General features: G+C 40.9%; 1 protein-coding gene across 2 annotated transcripts in view; it reads right to left on the bottom strand.

Moving 5' to 3' along the window:
- Positions 1-19,238, bottom strand: part of flt1 (fms related receptor tyrosine kinase 1) — a 167,437-nt gene that overhangs the window by 140,476 nt on the left and 7,723 nt on the right. The window contains exons 5-20 of one of the 2 annotated variants that reach the window (XM_077509583.1): positions 17,228-17,393; positions 16,999-17,135; positions 15,099-15,270; positions 14,908-15,025; positions 14,665-14,834; positions 14,370-14,517; positions 6,063-6,186; positions 5,874-5,982; positions 4,708-5,016; positions 3,297-3,443; positions 3,084-3,215; positions 2,909-3,015; positions 2,526-2,661; positions 1,875-1,979; positions 1,680-1,793; positions 945-1,024 (exon numbers count right to left, since the gene is read on the bottom strand). In XM_077509583.1, coding sequence (XP_077365709.1) covers positions 945-1,024; positions 1,680-1,793; positions 1,875-1,979; positions 2,526-2,661; positions 2,909-3,015; positions 3,084-3,215; positions 3,297-3,443; positions 4,708-5,016; positions 5,874-5,982; positions 6,063-6,186; positions 14,370-14,517; positions 14,665-14,834; positions 14,908-15,025; positions 15,099-15,270; positions 16,999-17,135; positions 17,228-17,393 — 2,274 coding nt within the window. Of the gene's footprint in view, positions 1-944; positions 1,025-1,679; positions 1,794-1,874; positions 1,980-2,525; positions 2,662-2,908; positions 3,016-3,083; positions 3,216-3,296; positions 3,444-4,707; positions 5,017-5,873; positions 5,983-6,062; positions 6,187-10,018; positions 10,197-14,369; positions 14,518-14,664; positions 14,835-14,907; positions 15,026-15,098; positions 15,271-16,998; positions 17,136-17,227; positions 17,394-19,238 lie in introns of those variants that run through there. The other variant, XM_077509584.1, reaches the window with a different exon arrangement.

Below are 19,238 nucleotides of genomic sequence, written 5' to 3'. Positions count from 1 at the left end.
AACGACCATGTATAGTAAGGCGTTTTATTTTTGCAAAAAAACCGACCATGTATAGTAAGGCGTTTTAATTTTGGGAAAAAAAAAAACGACAATGTAAAGTACGGCGTTTTCTTTTTGGGAAAAAAACGACCATGTTTCGTAAGGCGTTTTATTTTTGGAAAAAAAACGACCATGTATAGTAAGGCGCTTTATTTTTGGATAAAAAACGACCATGTATAGTAAGGCGCTTTATTTTTGCAAAAAAAACCCGACCATGTATAGTAAGGCGTTTTATTTTTGGAGAAAAAACGACCATGTATAGTAAGGCGTTTTATTTTTGGAAAAAAAACAACCATGTATAGAAAGGCGTTTTTGTTGTTGTTTTTTTTTAATTAAAAAAAAAAAAAAAAAAAAGGGCATTTTTTACTTTTTTTTTTTTTTTCAGAAAAACTGCCTTACGTGTGTTTTTTTAAATGACCATGTATAGTAAGGCTTTTTTTTTTTTTTTTTTTTTTTTTTTTAATGACCATATATAGTAAGGCGCTTTTTTTTTTTTTTTTTAAATGACCATGTATATTCAGGTGTTTTTTTGTTTTGGTTTTCTTTTTCGACTATGCTAAATTTTTAGCCTTACCATTCATCATGGCCAATTTTACTTTTTAACCTTCCTATACGTCATCTATTTTTTTTAGCCTTCCTATATGACCTATTTTTAGTCTTACCATACAATCACGCTCAATTCTTAGCCTGACTACCCAGAACGCTCAAATTTTGGCCTTTCTACACAAACATTTAACTGCCCGATTGATTGCCTGATGGCAATCTATGCCTGTGCATGCGTGTGTACGTGTGTGCGTGCGGGGTGTGCGTGTGAATGATTTTGCTCTTTCTGTGGCACGCAACTTTGTGAAAAGTGACGTTTATAGCATCTTTCACAATTCAACTACACACGCTCGCACTCTCACCCCAAACACAGATCGCTTGCTCTTCAGGAAGCTGGACAAGTTTCCATGGCGACAGTACTCCACGATGACCATCAGTGGCCCTGTGATGCAAACACAAACACACACATCTGAACCCCAACCAGGATCAAACCCTGATCCTAATCCAAAACCCAGTCTTAACCCCAACTACAATGCCAACCTTCAACCTTAATCCAAACAATTTGTATCCTAAATTTAATTTCAATCATTACCCTAATTTAGGCTAATCCTAATCTTTAACGTAACCACCAACCCTAATCCTGAACCTAATCCCAAAGTGAATCTTCACCTCAACCAGGCTAATACCTACCCAATTTGAACTCAAACCAAGATCCAAATTGTAACTCTGATTCCAGAACCCCAGAACACAAACTTTAACACCTGCCCCTGATCCTAAACCTAACCCAAACCCAACAACCCCAAAACCCTAACCTCCAATCTTTATCTTCATCCTCATCCTAAACATAATCCCTACGTGAAACCCTGATCCCAATCTGAATTTAAAACACGATCCAAATCTCAACTCCGATCCCAATCCGTACCTTACCAAAACCCCATCAGTAGGCCTCCCTGTGAGGCTAACGCTGACCCAGTTCCTAATTCCACCCTAATCAACATACAGTACATACACTTAGCATGGAACACTGATCAAAACCTAATCTTAAATCTAAATCTACCCCTTATATATCCAGTGTGTAACCACGATCATCCACAAACCTCCCGGCTTGGTGCAAGCTCCCAGTAGGTTAACAACGTTGAGATGGTGTCCGATGTAGTTGAGGATTTTCAGTTCGGTCATCAGGGCTTTGTGCTCGCTGACTGTGGCGCCCTCTGGTGGATGAAATGTGAAAATAAATGGGGCTGAAAAAGACAACTGAATGGATTGAAGATCTTGCAAAACATGTTTTGTACCTTTCAGCATCTTAACAGCCACCGTCCTGCAGCTGGAAGCGGTGTCTATGCCAAACGCAGACGCCTGCACCACCTTACCAAAGGCTCCGTGGCCCAAATTCTTACCTGGGTGGGACATGATACTCATCAGCAAGTGTCGGTGTCAAAGCACATCCAAAAAGGGTATTTGGTCACATGACTTTGGAAGAGTTGTAGGTGTTTTTTTCATTTATGACAGTGTCCTTTAACATAAGTTTCGAAAGCTCAAATCTTCTCACTCACTCACTAAACCTTAATCCTAACCTTTCACCACTTTCCCAAAGACTCCACGGCACAAATTCTTGTCTGGGTGTGACATGATACTTATTCTCGCCCATCCTGGAAGTGAACTTCTGATAAGACAAGACTTCAGAGCTCATCAGGAGAACATTTGACTCAACACCGCCCTCATGGCTGATTAACGTCAGTAAACACCCTACGACTGGTGCTCTTAATTAACCCGCCAAAGACAATACACACTCTGATTAATGGAACAAGAGGCCCTCCCAATGATCATTTGATAAGAGCTATGAGAAAGTTGGAGTATCTCTGATGCCATCTTAATACAACCTCTGGCTTACATTCCTGGAAGCAAACAAACAGACATTTGTTCACGTTCAATTGATAACGTACCTAATTTGAGACGCTCTCTAGGGAACTCCCACTGGTTGGGATCATACTGGAGTCGCTGGCACTGCTCCTCGATGGGGCCGTCTCCAGACTCCAGTATGATCGACAAGTACTCGGCTTTGCTCTGGGAGCTGCTGGGCTGCCGAAGGTAGATACAGGTAAACATTAACTCCCAGCCGAGTCAAAATGGTCTTTTGGCGTCTATAGCCGTCAATGGCACTGAATGAGTAATTCTTGGATTGCACACAATCTTATTTACTTACTTATTGATGATAAATCAAAATAATACGTCTTCATGAGAAACTGGTCTGAGGCACAAAGAAGGCTGAGGACTTCTAAGTAAGGCCGCACTGAAATTGCAACATTTCTTTATGTTGTCTTCTCACCTGTCGTAGTTTTCGGATCAGGAGCGTCAGGAGAAGCCAGAGGAAAGTCGCCACCACACACGTGCACGCCAGAGTAGGAATTTCCATAGACGGAGTTTCGGACGTATCTGATTTGAACGCATTTTGCAGCTGAATCAAACTACTCTGTATGCAATGGAAAATATGGAATACTTACCAGTGACAAAAATGTAGGCAGAACTCTCTACAGACCCCCTTTGGTTGGCGGCTTGGCATGTGTACAAGCCCTGGTCCTCCATGGTGATTCGGTCGATATGGAGTAAGCCTTCCTTTGGTGACATGACGATACCTGCGAAGGATTGCACTCAAGTGAAGAAAAACAACTTTACTTTGAATCAGATAGTCATTAAAAAAAAAAAAAAAGATTTACCAGATCCTGCCGACAGAGCGTGTTCGTTCTTGTACCACGTGACAGTCGGAGGTGGGACACCTTTGGTGGGACAGTGGAGGGTCACCGCGCTGCTAACGTTTACTGTGCAATCTGTCAAATTGTTCAGCAGCACTGGAGGCTCCAAGGCTGACAAGAAAAACAAAGAGCCAGAGTTACTGTCTTCCTTTTGTCCCTCATCTGAAGCAAAACGCCCGGTGCAGACGGTCTTCCCATAGAGCCTGAATTCTTTTCGAGGATCCTTCCTTAGAGGGACGTTTTCCTTGCCTCTTTCACCAAGTGATTCCCTTTCCAAAGAAGCCGAGATGAGCATTTGGAAACAATCGGATGACCTGATTCGCAAAATAAACTCTGCTGATAAATAAAACAAGTGAACCCTACTTTTCAGTACTTCTGAGCTTTCCAATGACCAACAGCACATTTTTGCAGCCACTAGGGGGAAGTGCAGGCAAGTCTTGAACGCACGCTGTAAATACATACCTGTATGCTATCACTTTTTAATTCAGTTCCCCTAACCTGTTGTGGCGAACCCCAGGGACAACGATAGACATCACAGTTCCTTTTCCTGCTAATAGATGTGTGCCTGTACTGTTCTTGATAAAACCTTGAATTGTATGTACACAGCAGTATATTGTGAAGTCATAAAGGACTGATTGTATCAGGAAAACAAATGCACCTACAAAAAAACTATTTCAGTCACCGTGACACATTTCGATTAACTTCATCCGATTTCAACCTCACTCACCCCGCAAAACACTTTAGAATGAAGTCAAAGGAAGTGGACTACTTTTTTTTTTCTCACTGGTCACCCAGTTTGTGTGTCATGATTCCCCAAGCGGGGGTCCCGATGGAGGAAATGGACGTGTCGGACACTGATTGTTACAGCGAGCAGTGGTCCGCAGACATGAAGCAAAGTCACTTAAGCGAGGCGACTGATTGTTGTTTCCCTGATCTTCCTCCCGGACAACAATTGATGATTGTCCAAACGGGGGCCCGGGACCTGACAGTGTCTGATTGGCTGATTGTTCCCGCGGTCCAGCGCAGGGGCCTGTAAATGTGGCATTGTGGGAAGTGCCATTGTGTGCTCTTCCTCCAGACCAGAGCCCATTCCCACGTGAAAGAGGTGCTGAGCAAAGGCAGGGTGGGGCCTCAGGAAGCCGAGGGGACCCGATTCCCAAACAGCCGCAACTCCGTGAGACTGGCTGTTTGTTTGTTTGCGACATACAAAGACATCAGGATGTCCAGAAATAAGGCACTACTAAGGAGGCCATTTTGGTTCCTCAAGGTACAGCTCATGGGGATAGTTACAGAACTCCAACGAAGAAACTGGAGCTGTTTAAATATGGTACAGTTGATGGAACCAAAACGTCTCTCTAATCCAGAAGTGACTCACCCGAGACCCTCACTTGGGCCACTTGGTGGACCTCCTGCGCAGTGACGCGATGATGGGCGGCGCACATGTAGGCGCCCGAGTCCTGGGTGCTCAGGTTGCTTAGTGACAGCCGCAGAGAGGATGAGAACACCCCCGTGGACGGGTGTCCATGTAGGGTGGTGCCCCCAACCCAGCCCCCGCCCCCGGCAGGGTGAAGGCGGCGCCACGACAGGCCTGTGTATAGGTGCTTATTGGCGTTGCAGGTGAGGCGCAGACCTCCACCTTCTCTGGGATCTCCATCCTGGCTCACGGCGAAGCCTCCTGGAATGTCTGATGAGATATATAAACATGAGAGATTTTTAAAGTAGGCTATGTGTATGTGGGCGCCCTTGAGTGGTACGAAAGGAATCACTGAATTAAGTGCTCAAAATGTTCATAGGCTTAATTTCAGGTTAAAAAAAAAAAGACAAAAAAAAAGGTATGCTGGGTTGTTGGTGTCATTCAAAAACAAAATGGCTAGCATGCTAGCTAACGTTAGCGTTATGATACGCAATTTATTTCAATATCAAAGGAGTAACCTCTGTGCCATTAATCTGAGCAAGAGAAATGTTCTCAATGGTTGAGTCAAATAAAAAGGGTTTGTTTACAAGCGGTGCGACTGGAGTAGGCTACGTAGACCTGTCCGATAAAGATGGCGAGCTCGCCACCATCTTGGACCACCTTTGATGTCGCCACGGTTATTGTGGCCAGCACGACGACGGCGAGAAAAGGTCGTTCTATTTACTTTAGCCCTTTGAAACTTCCCGTGGAAACGGCTCGAGAGCTTCCTGATGGCGGATTGTGTTTATCTTTCCCGAACACCCCGAAATAAAGCCGAGCTGCCAGTCCAAGGAAGTGCGCCGTATGAGACGGGGGGACGAGGAGACGGGGGAAGTGGAATGATAAGAGCCCACGGGTTCCTGTTTCGTTCTCATACACACAAGTGGAATTACACTGACCTCATATCACACGCACTGAAGAGCAACACAATGACCCTAACCCTTCATAAGAAAATGATTTTATATTGATTACAGAGTTCATCTTGATGCTTATAGGGAGCTCCACAGATTCTGCCTTGCAACAAGTGACTGCCCTTGATTTTACAATCTGTCATCCATCACCATTTGTTTATTTGTTAGTTTGCTCACCTGTGACGTAGAAGTGGATGTCCAGGTAGTCCAGTCCCACAGAGTTGGAGGCCACGCAACGGAACACACCCGACACCAGAGCCCGAGCCACTGTCACAACACCCACCGTCTAACAGATGAGCACATACGGGTGTATATGTTATCTGACTACATTAACATATGTTATCACGCCGGCGTGTCATGTTCTACCTTGGTCTTCCCCTGAAGCACTTCCCGTCTGTGGGTCACACTCAGGATGTGGTTGTGTGTGGACGTGGCGGGGAGCCCCTCGATCACGGGGATCCACATGGACGGGGATGTTGGAGCAGCGCACCTTCAATGAGGAAGACCAGGAGGAGGACATTCAGCTGTGTTGACACAATTAGGCAGCTGCAAACGTCCAATGTCACAGTTTGGTGTTATTTTTAAAAATCAGTTAACAATCTAAATGGGCGTGTTGGTGTTGTGACACAATGTAGTAGTTTTGTTGTTGTGAGGATGCAGACGTACGTTATGTCGTCCCCTACGTCATCATCCACTTCCTGACATTATTTACATCACTTCTGTTTATACCAACTCATGATTTACATGCGGTATATTTGAAGTTTCCATACATATCGCATGTAAATTTAAGATTTTTTTGCCCCCACAAATCTACAGCTATTATTTACTCCACATATCTATCTATCTATCTATCTATCTATCTTGCTACCTAGCTAGCTATCTTGCTAGCTAGCTAGCTTTCTTGCTAAATTTCTTCACTAGCTCGCTAGCTATCTTCAATAGCTTGCTCTTTGCTAGCTATCTATAGCTAGCTAGTTTCTCTCTCTTGAGTTTGCTGTCTGTCTGTATCTGTCTGCCTGTCTGTCGTTTTCTTTACTACTATTTTAGCTATCTATTGAGCTGTGATCATTGTGTGCGTCCCACCCAGGGTTATTATTATAGTTTTGGAATTTTCATTTTAGTTAGTTTTTATTTTGTTTTTGAAATATGGTTAGTTTTAATTAGTTTTTCAGGGTGGTTCTGTTAGTTTTTATTAGTTTTAGTTATTTAATAAATGCTTAGTCTTAGTTAAGTTTTAGATAATTTCAGAATTTGTTTTAGTTTTAAGAAAGTGTATTACTTTTGCGCAATGTTTAAAAAACACCATGGGAGCGACGCCATCATTGGCTGTTGCTAGATGACGTCACTTCTGTGTGACACAGTTTCAATCGTCCTTATTCCAGTTAATATCAAAATAAATGTATTATAATCACTTTAAAAATCATCCACAAAGGCTCATGCATTAAATTACCAAAGACTAAAACGAAGGACAATTTTGCTATAATTATAGTTAGTTTTAGTTTTTTTAAACATAAAATGTATTTTCAGTTAGTTTTTTTTTATTTTATTTTTTAAAAAGCATTTTCGTTTTTATTTTATTTCATTAACGAAATAGTTTTTTTCTGAATTTTAGTTTTACTTCGTTCGTTAGATTTAGTTAACTAAAATAACCTTGGTCCCACCCTGTGCGTGACATACACAAACACACGCGCGCACACCCCTACAATCGCTCCAGTACTCTTGCTCCAAATGGAAATAGAAGTGTGAGATGTGGCGATAAAGGTTTGTTAGTCACACATAGAGACGGGTGGACGGCAGGACGCACAACAATCACTCCACAGCCATTCGGTGTGCGTGTGTGCCTGTGTGTTCACTGACTAACTACACTTAACTGTTCCTGTCTACAGCCCAAAATAACCACACAGACATTTAAAACAACGATTCACAAATATAAGCTTTAATGCCAAAAAAAACAAACAACAACAACAACAACTGATACAAACATAAAAAAAAAAACAACACATATGTTTTAACAGTGTCATACAAATATTGTCATTTTTGGTCATATGTAAGTTAGTCGTATAAAATTATTAAATATTAGCTTCATATATTACTCATAGAACATCTTTACACAAGGGGAAGATCACATTGGGAGACACCCGTAGAATGGGGCATGCACACGCAAACACGCAATCACGCATGCGCATGCACTTACATGTCATCTATGAAGAACTGTTAGGGCCACTTGGATGGGAACAAAATGTGATGTACACAAAAAAGTTCAAATATATTTCATTGTATATTTTTATTTACGGTACATTATATTTATACATATATACATATGTACGTTACGTACATATATATGTACATATACTGTATATGCATATATACATACATATAAATACATATATACACATATACATATATGCATACATATGTACACATATATACCTAAAAATATATACAGACTGTACATATACTGTATTTATACAAAAGTCATTTTTTTCTGAAAAATTCAGATGTTTCCACATATTTCATGGCTATATGTATATATATGTATATATATATATATATATATATATATATATATATATATATATATATATATATATATATATATATATATATATATATATATATATATATATATATATATATGTTTGTTTTTTGTTGTTGTTGTTCATTTGTGGCCCTAATCGTCCTTCATGCAAATCACTGTTTCCAACAAACAGACAACAGGGGCTGTTATAATAACGACATCACTGACACTCTCGGCAGACTTCCTACATGGTAGGCGTCCGTCTTTTTCTTTTCTTTTTTTTTTTTTTCAACAGAGAACTATGAAACCTTGTGTCCACTACCTCTTCTCGTATTTGGATTTCTGGCTGGAGGAAAGAAAACAAACAGTAAAAACTCACAGCTTTTGTGGATGTGTGTGTGTTGGGCGGGGGGTCAGGTCAGGGCTTGGTGGGGACACGCACCCATGATAGTACCACTCTAGGACACAAAAAACAAGCAAAGCAGCTCTGATAGATGTGGCTGGTGGATGTTGGGATAGCATGGAGGAAATAAATAGATAGTCAAGCAGGTGTACTAATATATGTGTATACATATATGTGTATATATATTAATATATATATATATATATATATATACATATATATATATATATTATATTATTTTTTTATCAGATGGCTGTTGTGCGCTGGGGCTTTACTGCTCAGCAGTGTTGCAAGTCCACTCCAGATCAACAAGCCAGGCGGGGGGGGGGGGGGACGTCTACCACGGAGGACCCAAAGGTGTGCACTAATCACAAAAAGTTCAGGATATTCAGGAGAAATTGCAGGATGAACCAAAAAATGGAATAGAACATTTACTCATAAGTTTAATTTAATTTGCCGATGTCAAACTTTTGAATCTCAAACTTTCAGTAGTTTTTGCACAACTTACTGTTTTCCCCATTACGTACAAGCTGATTCCAATCAACAGGATCGTGATCAGGCTTATACAGAGCTTGCTGATGACTTGATCATATATCAACTGTGTTGGAGAAGGGAAACACGCAAAACCTACAGGACTCCGGCCCTCGAGGACAGAGTTTGCCCAGCCAAATTCTATAGTGTGATTAACCATGTTTTTGTTTCAGTTTTTTCTTAACAACAAAAAAACAACAACTGGGGAATCGTGGAAAAAAAAATGGAAGAACCCGATATTTTTATTTTTTATTTTTTCCTATTCTTTTATAGTGCGATTAGACATGTTTTTTGTTTGTTTGTTTTTTTAACAAAAAACAAACAAACAAACAAACAAAAAAAAACAAGCGGGGATCGTGGGAAAAAAAATTGAAGAACACAATATTTTTCTATTTTATTTTATCCTATTCTTTTATAGTGCGATTAAACAAGTTTTTGTTTCAGATTTTTTTTTAACAAGAAAAACAAAAAAACAAAAACTTAAGCGGGTTGGGAATCGTGGAAAAAAAAAAACCAAAAACATTTGCATAAAATCCAATGAATTTTACCTGTAAACGTTCTAGAGCATTTTATGTTCATCCCGAGATTCCACCCTAAAGCCCTTCACGTTTTGTAAATAGCAAATGTGCGTGTGTGGTGATGGGGGGGGCAGCAGCAAAGTTCTGGTGGTGGGAAGGTGGTGGTGTGTGGGGAGGGGGTGGGGGGGGGGGGGGGGCGTCTCAAGAATAGATCAAGTCTTTCGGAAGCAGCCCTGTGCCACGTTTGAAGACGAAGGGGACAATCACGCTGCTGGGAAGCGTCTCGCGTCGGGAGAGGAAGCCAAACAACGAGAGGAAAAGCGCTCTGATTTTCGCACAGGAAGCCCAGCGCGCCTCCTGCCCGGGCCTGATAAGAAGCGCTGCGTATTCCCATGGCCGCCGGACCCCGCTACGAGCGGGGACCCCGGCCCGAAAGAGAGGAGGAGCTCCTGGGCCCGGCGAACCCGGCCCGGACCGTCGCGCCCGCCGGGCCTCCTCCGGCTCGCAGTCAGGCTTGCGGTGCAGCCGGGCTGCGGAAGAACAAGTGAGGCCCAGTGAGGATTCGGATCCAGCCACAGCAACACAAGCACAAGCACAAGCAGCATATTTGACAAGCACCTCGCAACAGTCACCTGCAAAGTGGGCGGACACTATTTGGCAACGGGGTGTCTGTGAATGCAGCGGTTTCATTGGCTCATAATTAAGGTGAAAATAATGTTAGAAGACTGCCATTAACTCATTCACTGCCAGCACAATTAAAATTGATTTTTGACGTCTATAGCCGTCAATGGCACTGAATGAGTTAATCATTCAGAAGCAATTTGAGATGATTTACATGTGCAGGCTCACTATTTGGCAAGACGTTACAGACTTTCTGCAAAGGTACCATTATTATACGGTTTCATTAATACAATGTTGATAATGTCACAAATGCCTTTGAATGACTCATTTTACTGTTAAAAAGTATTGGCTCACTATTTGGCAAGGACCCTACGGTGTTTCTGCAAAAGTAGCAGCATAAATGTCTTAGAAAAAAAGTTGAAAATAATGATAAGACCTCCATGCACCTCCAAGCAATTTGAAATGATTTGTACATTTAGGCTCACTATTTGGCAAGACCCTACAGTGTTTCGGCCAACCTAGCATTATAAATAAAAGGTCCATAAAAATAATTTGACTAATGCTTTAGAAATCCTAAATAAGCTGCTAGACTTCCAAGTGTAGCCTCACTATTTGGCAAGACCCCAGATATTTTCTGTAAAGGTACTATTATAAACTGTAGAAATATTTTCATAGAAATATTATCAATGTTTTACAAATCAGTAACAAATTAACTCAGTGACTTGTTGGTTCGCTATTTGGCAAGTGTTTCTGTAATGGTACCATTATACATAAATATTAAAACTAAGCTAATAATAATAATAATAATAATAATAATAATAACAATAATTATTAACACTTAATATATCATTAACTCATTCAACCCCAAAAACGTATAAATACGTTTTTAATACTTTGTCCTGCACTCCCGAAAATATATATATATATATATATATATATATATATATTATTCTAGAGTACACAGAAGGCTTTGAGGCTTTGATACACCTTCTGATGTGAAGAGGTGGCTTAAAGAAATGGTAGTTACTACCAAAAAAAAAAAAAGGCCAGCAGGTGGCAGAGTGTAAGCGATCAGCCAGGGCCATGTTGCAACAAGCTCTTTTTACCAATGTTTTCACCGGGAATGTGAATATCGATGAAACTTCGCTATATTCTAATGCTGATTGGTGCAAAACGGAAACAGACACAAAAATACTTTTTTTTTTTCCTGATGAAAGAAGAGAGTCTAATCTTTCTTTTGGTAGGTTCCATGTTTTTATAGCAGTAGAACAGAATATTCTGCGTACCTCGCAAAATCAGTCAAAATCCAGTAAAACAGCCGGTAGCAAATCGTGTTGCTTCAGTGAAAATGGCTCAGAGTGAATGAGTTAAGAGAAAATTAGCTGTTTTACAAGTAGGCAAGTAATAACAGTGTAATAAACCCTTAATAAAGCATGAATAAACAACTAATACAGCATGGGCTCACTATTTTGACAGGTGGGATGGGATAACATTTATGATCATTTCGTGACTTACATCAGTTTGTCATATTAGGTTTAAGGCGAATACAAACAAAACCTTTACCGGTATATCTTTTACAGCTACATAATTATGAAGTGGTATCTTGACGATTATATTGTCTCGAGTTGTGAGAAATGCTACTTCCTGTTTAAGTTTGTGAATTTAACCAAATAACGTCACTTCCAAAAGTCTGCTGGCTAACACAAGGAGCTGTTGACATGCTAACAAAACTAGCGGTAGCAGTACACAACGGATAATGGGGCGACATGTAGACAGACAATAAAAACTATCAACATATGGTCATAAATCAAGCCACGATTGTGTACAGTATGAAAAATAAGTGCTGGCAGTACACGTGAGGAACAAATTAGGAGCTTTTGGAAATCTCCATCGGACACTACGAGGCGTTCACGGGCGTCACGGAAAGAAGTGGGAGGGAGGGTCAAAGTTTGAGTATGTCGATGATGTCACGGGCGTCCCCTGCTCTCAGGTAACACTTAACCTGTGCGGCGCGTTCGCAAGCTACACAATACGTCTTTGACCCCCGGAGAAACACTCTGTCTGTTCTTGCCAAGTGTGTGCGTGCGCGCGCGTGTCAGATATAAGAAAAAGCATCAGAGGATGTGGTGTGCAATCACAATAATAAACACGCCTCTCACCCTGCGTCCTGCGCAGGAAATTCATTAAATCATCCACGTTTGATTTGGAAGGCGACAAATCGTGCTTGAGAGCACGAAACTTGCCCTCGATTCAAGTGTGTGCGTGCGTGTGCGTGTATTTTCCTCTCTGTCCTTTCATGTCTCAGATGTGCTGTGTGTCTGTGAATGCACCACGCGCACACAAACATGCACACTTTGCATTAAACATATTGATGGAAAAAAAAAAAAAGGACGTAAAGACAGAAAGAAGGAGAACAAGTTGCACAATGAAACGCACATTCACAACACACGGAAATTTTGACACATTCCCAAACATGAAAGGCCTCAAAGGCATCTTACAAGAAGGAAACGGTGTCTGGACACATGCTGGAATAGACAAAACATGTCGTGTTTACACAATCACACAATGCACACACATACACAAATACACACCACTTAACGCACAACAACAACAGCAGAAGGGACGGACGGGTCACTTTTGTTTTTACGGCGACATTACAGCATCGTATGTGTGCAGGGCGATGCAGCTAACCAACCCTTAAAAAAAACACTTTAAATGTCAAAAAGGCTCAAGAAAATAATTCAACTTAAAAGTCAAAGGGAGGTGGGGGGAAAAAAACGCCTTAAAAATAATTAACAACAAAAATCTACTATAAACAATTAAACGTCACAAACTCATCTGTCCATCCATCCATCCATTTTCCGATCCGTCATTGTTGGATAATAATAATAATAATAATAATAATACTAATAATAATAATACTAATAACAATAATAATAATAATAATAATAATAATAATAATAATAATAATAATTAAAGCAACATCAACAAAAACAAAAACAAAACCTGAAGAGCCAACGAGGAAAAATCCACCTTAAAAGTCAGAAATTGTGTCTGGGCTAAAAATAAATAAATAAATAAATAAGTAAATAAATAAATAAATAAAAAAGAAAAGGAAAAAATAAAAAAAAGAAGAAGAAGGGGGTAAAAAATTGGGAAAAAAACAAAACAAATCTGCCTTAAAAGTAAAAGTGTGAGGGAAAAAAAAAATCCACTTTTAAATTTCTAAAGTCAGTTTGGGATAGAAGAAGAAAATAAATCTTAAAACTCCATTGCAAAAAAAAAAAAAAAAAAAGAAGAAAAATAAATCCACTTTAAACATAATTGCAAAATAAATAAATAAAATTCCATGGCAACCCTAATTGTCCAAAAAAGTACTTTTAAAGTTACAGTAAGAGGGGAAAAAAATCCACTGTAAAAGTCAGGTGGGTTAAAAAAAATATATATAAAAAATAAAAAATCTGCCTTAAAATTCACTACAATTGCTTACTTTAAAAGTCCCTTTTAAAAGTTATTGCAAAAAAATATATACATCAAACTTGAAAGTTGCAAAAAAAAAAAAAAAAAAAAAAAAAAAAAAAAAAAAAAAAAAAAGACTTTACAAGTTAATGTGAGAGAAAAAAAAAAAAAACACCTTCCCGGAGCCCTTAATGCTTTCACTGCCAGTCATTTTAGAAAATTTCAAAATTTTCAATACCCACGCGATATTACGTTCAATAATTATATATACACCAAATCTACCAAATGACAGAATAGACTCCCTACTTTTTGCCCTGTCCCATTCTTTTATAATTGACAGTAGAAAAATGTAGGTTTGCCAAAATACAGCCATTTCTCCCATGGACTCTGAAACTGTGTTTATTTCGTATTAAATGGGGCAATGATGTCATCTACCGGTGGTTGGGCATCAGTAAAGTTGTTTCCAAGTTTGATATTTACAGTGGAGCATAATCAGATTCTCCCCCATTCTCCCCGCTCAAAAATAATCTATAATTGACAAGTATACTTGTCAAAGGCAGTGAGTGAGCGAAAAAATAAAAAACCAAATAGAATTGTTGTGCCGTAGTGGCGTGCGTACTCACAGGCCTTTGGGCGGACACGGGTGCCAGAGCCAGTGGAGGTGCGGCGCGGGGACGGCGTGGGACGTGCAGTGCAGAGACTGCCGGCTCCCCCGGGGCACGGCGCCCGGGTCCTGCGACGACACCGCTTTCTCGCCGATCTGCGGACTGGCTGGGACGCACACACACAAACAACGACATCATCAACATGCTTTATCATGATTGGTCGGTTGAGGTCAAATTTATACTTTCTACAGCATTCACCATTATATAGCGCGCACCACTTTCAACATTCCAACGCGATCTGAAAATGTCTTACCGTTGACCACGAGTATTAGCGTGAGGTTCTGGTAGAGTCCGTGCTCCTGGATGCGTACTCGCACAGTATATTTCCCAGCATCCTCCTCCGCCACGTCTCGGATGACCAGCGAGTGGCCGTCCAGGTGGTACCGGGAGCACTGCTCCGCCGCCACCGTGCCGTCTTTCAACCTGGTAGAACGTGCACGGAGACTTTTACACGAGTCACCTTTTCGATCACGTTTTTTTTTTGTTAGCGTCTTACCAGACAACTTCGGGTGCTGGGAACGCTCTGAGTTTGGGAGAAATTCGGTAAGATTTCTGCCCCGCCTGGGCGTCCATTACGGATCCCCGTCTGGGCTTCAATCGGATGAAGGGACGATCTGAGGGCACGGGATGAAAAGGAATGTCAGACGATGGCCGCGCGAATAAGACGTCGGTGATATCTTGACTTACCGTAGACGGTAACGGTGACTTTCTGCTGCTTGGTTTTGTTGCCGCTGCTGACGCGGCACGTGTACAGGCCGCGGTCGGAGCGCCGCAGCTTGGGGATGGTCAGGATGTTGTAGAACAGCATGTGAGTCGTGTGCTTCAGCAGACGCTTGGACGTGGAGCCGCTGTTGCTCGCCTGCAGTCAGACGAATGTCATGAGCGGCGGTGACAAGAAAATGGGACCAGAAATGATCAAGTAACTTTGGAAGAGATTTGGAATTTGGCCAAAAATGTTTGATTCTGGTCAAAATAGCCGACTTACTGTTCAATTTACAGCAGAGGTCCTTTGAGACTTTCATCTGCTCCAATTTTGGGTTGATTATTAGTGTAAGTGTAAATTTTCTTTTTATTCCAAATTTTCTCTACATCGATTTTTCAAACCAAAATGGCCGACTTCCTGTCTAATTTCTGACATGGATCCTTGAGACTTTTTCGTCTTGCTTGTTGCGATGGACATGTCCAACAACGTTTGTGTTTACTGATGTAACTGGTTTTGAGGACTAAGTTTTTCAAACTTTCTACTAGTTTCAGAATTCACCTGGATAGGCTGATTGAAAGCAAAATGGCCGACTTCATGTTCAGTTTACGGCACAGGTCCTTGAGACTTTTACATATGTCTTATTATGACAGACATGTCCAACCAATTTTGTGTCCATTAATGAAACTGGTGTTGGCGGCCAATTTTTCCAAACTTTCTTTGCACCCTAGAATTTTCACATCGATTCTTCAAACCAAAATGACCGACTTCCCGTATAATTTCAAACATGGAACCTTGAGACTTTTTCATGCGACTTGTTCTGATATACATGTCGACCAACTTTTGCGTTGGCAGGTGAACTTGGTGTTGAGGGCAATGTTTTGAAAGCTTTCTACTAGTTTCAGAATTCACCTGGATAGGCTGATTGAAACCAAAATGGCCGACTTCCTGTTCCGTTTAGGACATGGATCCTTTAGACCTCTTTGTGTGTCACGTGATGATAAAACGGTCCACCAAATCTAATGTTGATCAGTGAAACCGGTGTCGGGGACTAATTTTTTTCAAATTTTCTACTTGTCTTAAAATTTTCTAAACATTGGTCCTTCAACCCAAAATGGCCGACTTCCTCTTCAAATTTAGGCATGGGTTCTTGAGACTTTTTTTGTGCGTAGTTATGTCTACCAACTTTTATTGCAACAGGTAAAAGTAGTGTGGAGGGCTATTTTTTTTTTTCAAACTTTCCATTGGAATTCACCAGGAATTTGCCCAAAGAAACTGATTCAACCCAAAATGTCTGACTTCCTGTTCGATACCAGGCATGGGTTCATGAGACTTTTTCGTGCGTCTTCTTATGATAGACATGTCCACTTACTTCCACGTCAATCGACGCAACTTGTGTCACGGGCTATTTTTTTTTTCCTTTTAATTTTCTATCTGTCCTGGAATTTGCCACAAACTATTAACTCATTCACTCCAGGATATTTTCACTGAAGCAACTGGATTTTTATTTTGCAAGGCCCCAGTCTCTTCTTTCATCAGGAGAAAAAGGTATATTTGCATTTGTTTCCGTTTTGCAGCAATTAGCATTAGAATATAGCTATGTTTCATCATTATTCACAAAGCTGTCAAAAACAGCTTGTTGCACCATGGCTGATCTTTTATACTCTGCTGCCACCTGCTGGACTATTTTTGCTATAACTACCATTGCTTTAAGCAACCTCTTCAGTGTGCTCTAGCATTAACAAAAACGTTTAAAAATAATAAAACACAAAACGTATACATACGTTTTTGGTATGGAAATACAAAGTATTAAAAAACGTATTTACACGTTTTTGGGTTTGAATGAGTTAATAATGATTGTTTATTGTCATGGGGTCTATTTGATACCTTTCCAGGGTAGTCCCATGAGATGTTGACCCTGGTGTTCAGTTCTCCGGTGGCGGTGCAGTTGAGCACCAGCCTCTCCCCCTTCAAAGCCTGCACGGGACCACTGCTGTTCAGATACACGTCCAAGATGTTACTCACTAAAACGACACACAGGAAGGAGAAGGAGGAAGTTGCATGACTTTTTCAGAATAAGAGCGCCGCATGGTTCGTCGTTGAAGAGGGAGCAGACCGGGCCTGTGGACGATGTAGATGCGCGACTTGTGCGCCACGCCGTCGACGAGCGTCTGGCAGAAGAAGAGGCCGATGTAGTAGAAGGTGGGAGTGCGGATGGTGAAGCCCCGCCGGCTGCTCCAAAGAATGTTCCTCTGGTCGGGACTCAAGCTGTGGTTGGGGAACTGTAGGGTGGTTGGGAAAATAATTGCATATTTAGAAACTGCTCTTGAATCGTACCGTATCACTTATTGGAGAAATGCACACCCCTAATATATACACATATAGGCACATTTTTCACCTTTTCCAGAAACGACTCCCCAGCCCTTCAAATGACCTGCAGTATTTTTGGACTCCAATTTCCGGTCACGCTATAATTCATGAGAGGAAAACCTCCATCCAGATGCTGATGAATCCTGGCGGGGTCTGGCGTCTGCCTTCTTGTCATGTTGCCGAAATCCTTGCGTAACCCCTTGTTGTGTTCTTGGAGGCCGCGGCGAGGAAATGTTTACCCCGTCACGGCGAAAAGTCTCCCGCCCTCTCTCGGGGGAGCAGGTAGGAGTGAGGTGACCCTTTTGCGAGCTTTTGTTCTCCTCTTCGCCCCCTCTTACCTAACGCGGCCCGCCAAGGTGGGTAACGAGGACGGAGGAGGGTGGTCGAGACGTCCGAGGAGTCAGGATATGGGAAACGTGACTGCGGGTCCATCTCCTCACATCCTGTTACTACAGGATATGAGGATGGTTTGGATGGGGGGTGGGGGGGTCACTTTCACAGCCTTAGTTTGAGTCGAGTGGGGGGGCCTCAAGGGTATTGTTGTATCGAGCGAGCTAAAATAATAATAATAAAAAAAACTTCCAGGAAAAAAACACTCCAGAGGCTTGTGACAGTCAGTAGATGAAGGGAAGGACGAGAGCTATTTTTGGTTCCCTTTGCGGTTGGTTACAAGTTTTAGAGTAAAACAAATACATTATGTACAGCACAAAAAGTCTTTTGGACCCGGCACGTATTGCTTCTTCACTGCTTGGTGCTTTTTCCGGAAATGACTTTCTTCAGTATTTCTGATTGGCGCCACCTGTTACTTGGCAAGCTCCCGAAGCACATTTCTACGAAATTCGTGTGGATGAATTTTTTCAATTTTATTTATATTTTATGCTGCATTGCATTAAAGCATCTCTGAATGGTCCAGAAATGGCTGCTGACAGGAACACTGGCAGTCATGGGACCCAAACGATACATAGCATAAAATACATGCACATCTATGCATTTAGAAAAGGTGTTCCACAAAGCTCTGTGCCAGGCCCACTATTGTTTAACATTACTTGTTACATACAAGATGTTACGTTATGAGAAGAGGGTTGTAATATTTGGAGGATGTGACATATGTGAAATGGTCATGTCAAAATAAAAAATAAAACAAAATTCCGAGCGAATTGCATTTTACACTGAATACCACAAAGGCGTATTAGGGCCACATATATATATATATATATATATATATATATATATATATATATATATATATATATATATATATATATATATATATATATATATATATATATATATATATATATATATATATATTTTTTTTTAATTTCCCCCCAGAGGGGGAGTAACATTCAGAGAAAGAAACTCAGAAACTGCCGTAGCTGGAGTCCAACGTGAGGATCCGTGGGTGGTTAATACATGGCTGCTCAACAACACTTCTGCCAACACTTCCTGATCCCCTATCAGCTGACTAGGACTAACCAATCAGAAGCTAGCATAATTTAGGTAAATACAAGTGAATGATGCAGTGCAGCAGATTCAACACATCAACTTAGCTACTTGTACAAAAAAAAATACCAAAATGTATGTAGATGTAAATAATAATTCTGGAAACATAAATGTACACGTAAATATACATTTTAACAAATTAACTTAAATGCTTGATCCTCAAGGGTGTCTTTGTCTCTGGCAATACCCAACACTTCAAAGTGAGAAAGCAATTAATTACAATCTCCTTATTTGAAAACCCGACCAAAAAAGTA

This window comes from Festucalex cinctus, chromosome 20, assembly GCF_051991245.1.
Source record: "Festucalex cinctus isolate MCC-2025b chromosome 20, RoL_Fcin_1.0, whole genome shotgun sequence".
NCBI lineage: Eukaryota > Metazoa > Chordata > Actinopteri > Syngnathiformes > Syngnathidae > Festucalex > Festucalex cinctus.
This window is presented reverse-complemented; position numbering and strand designations above follow the sequence as displayed.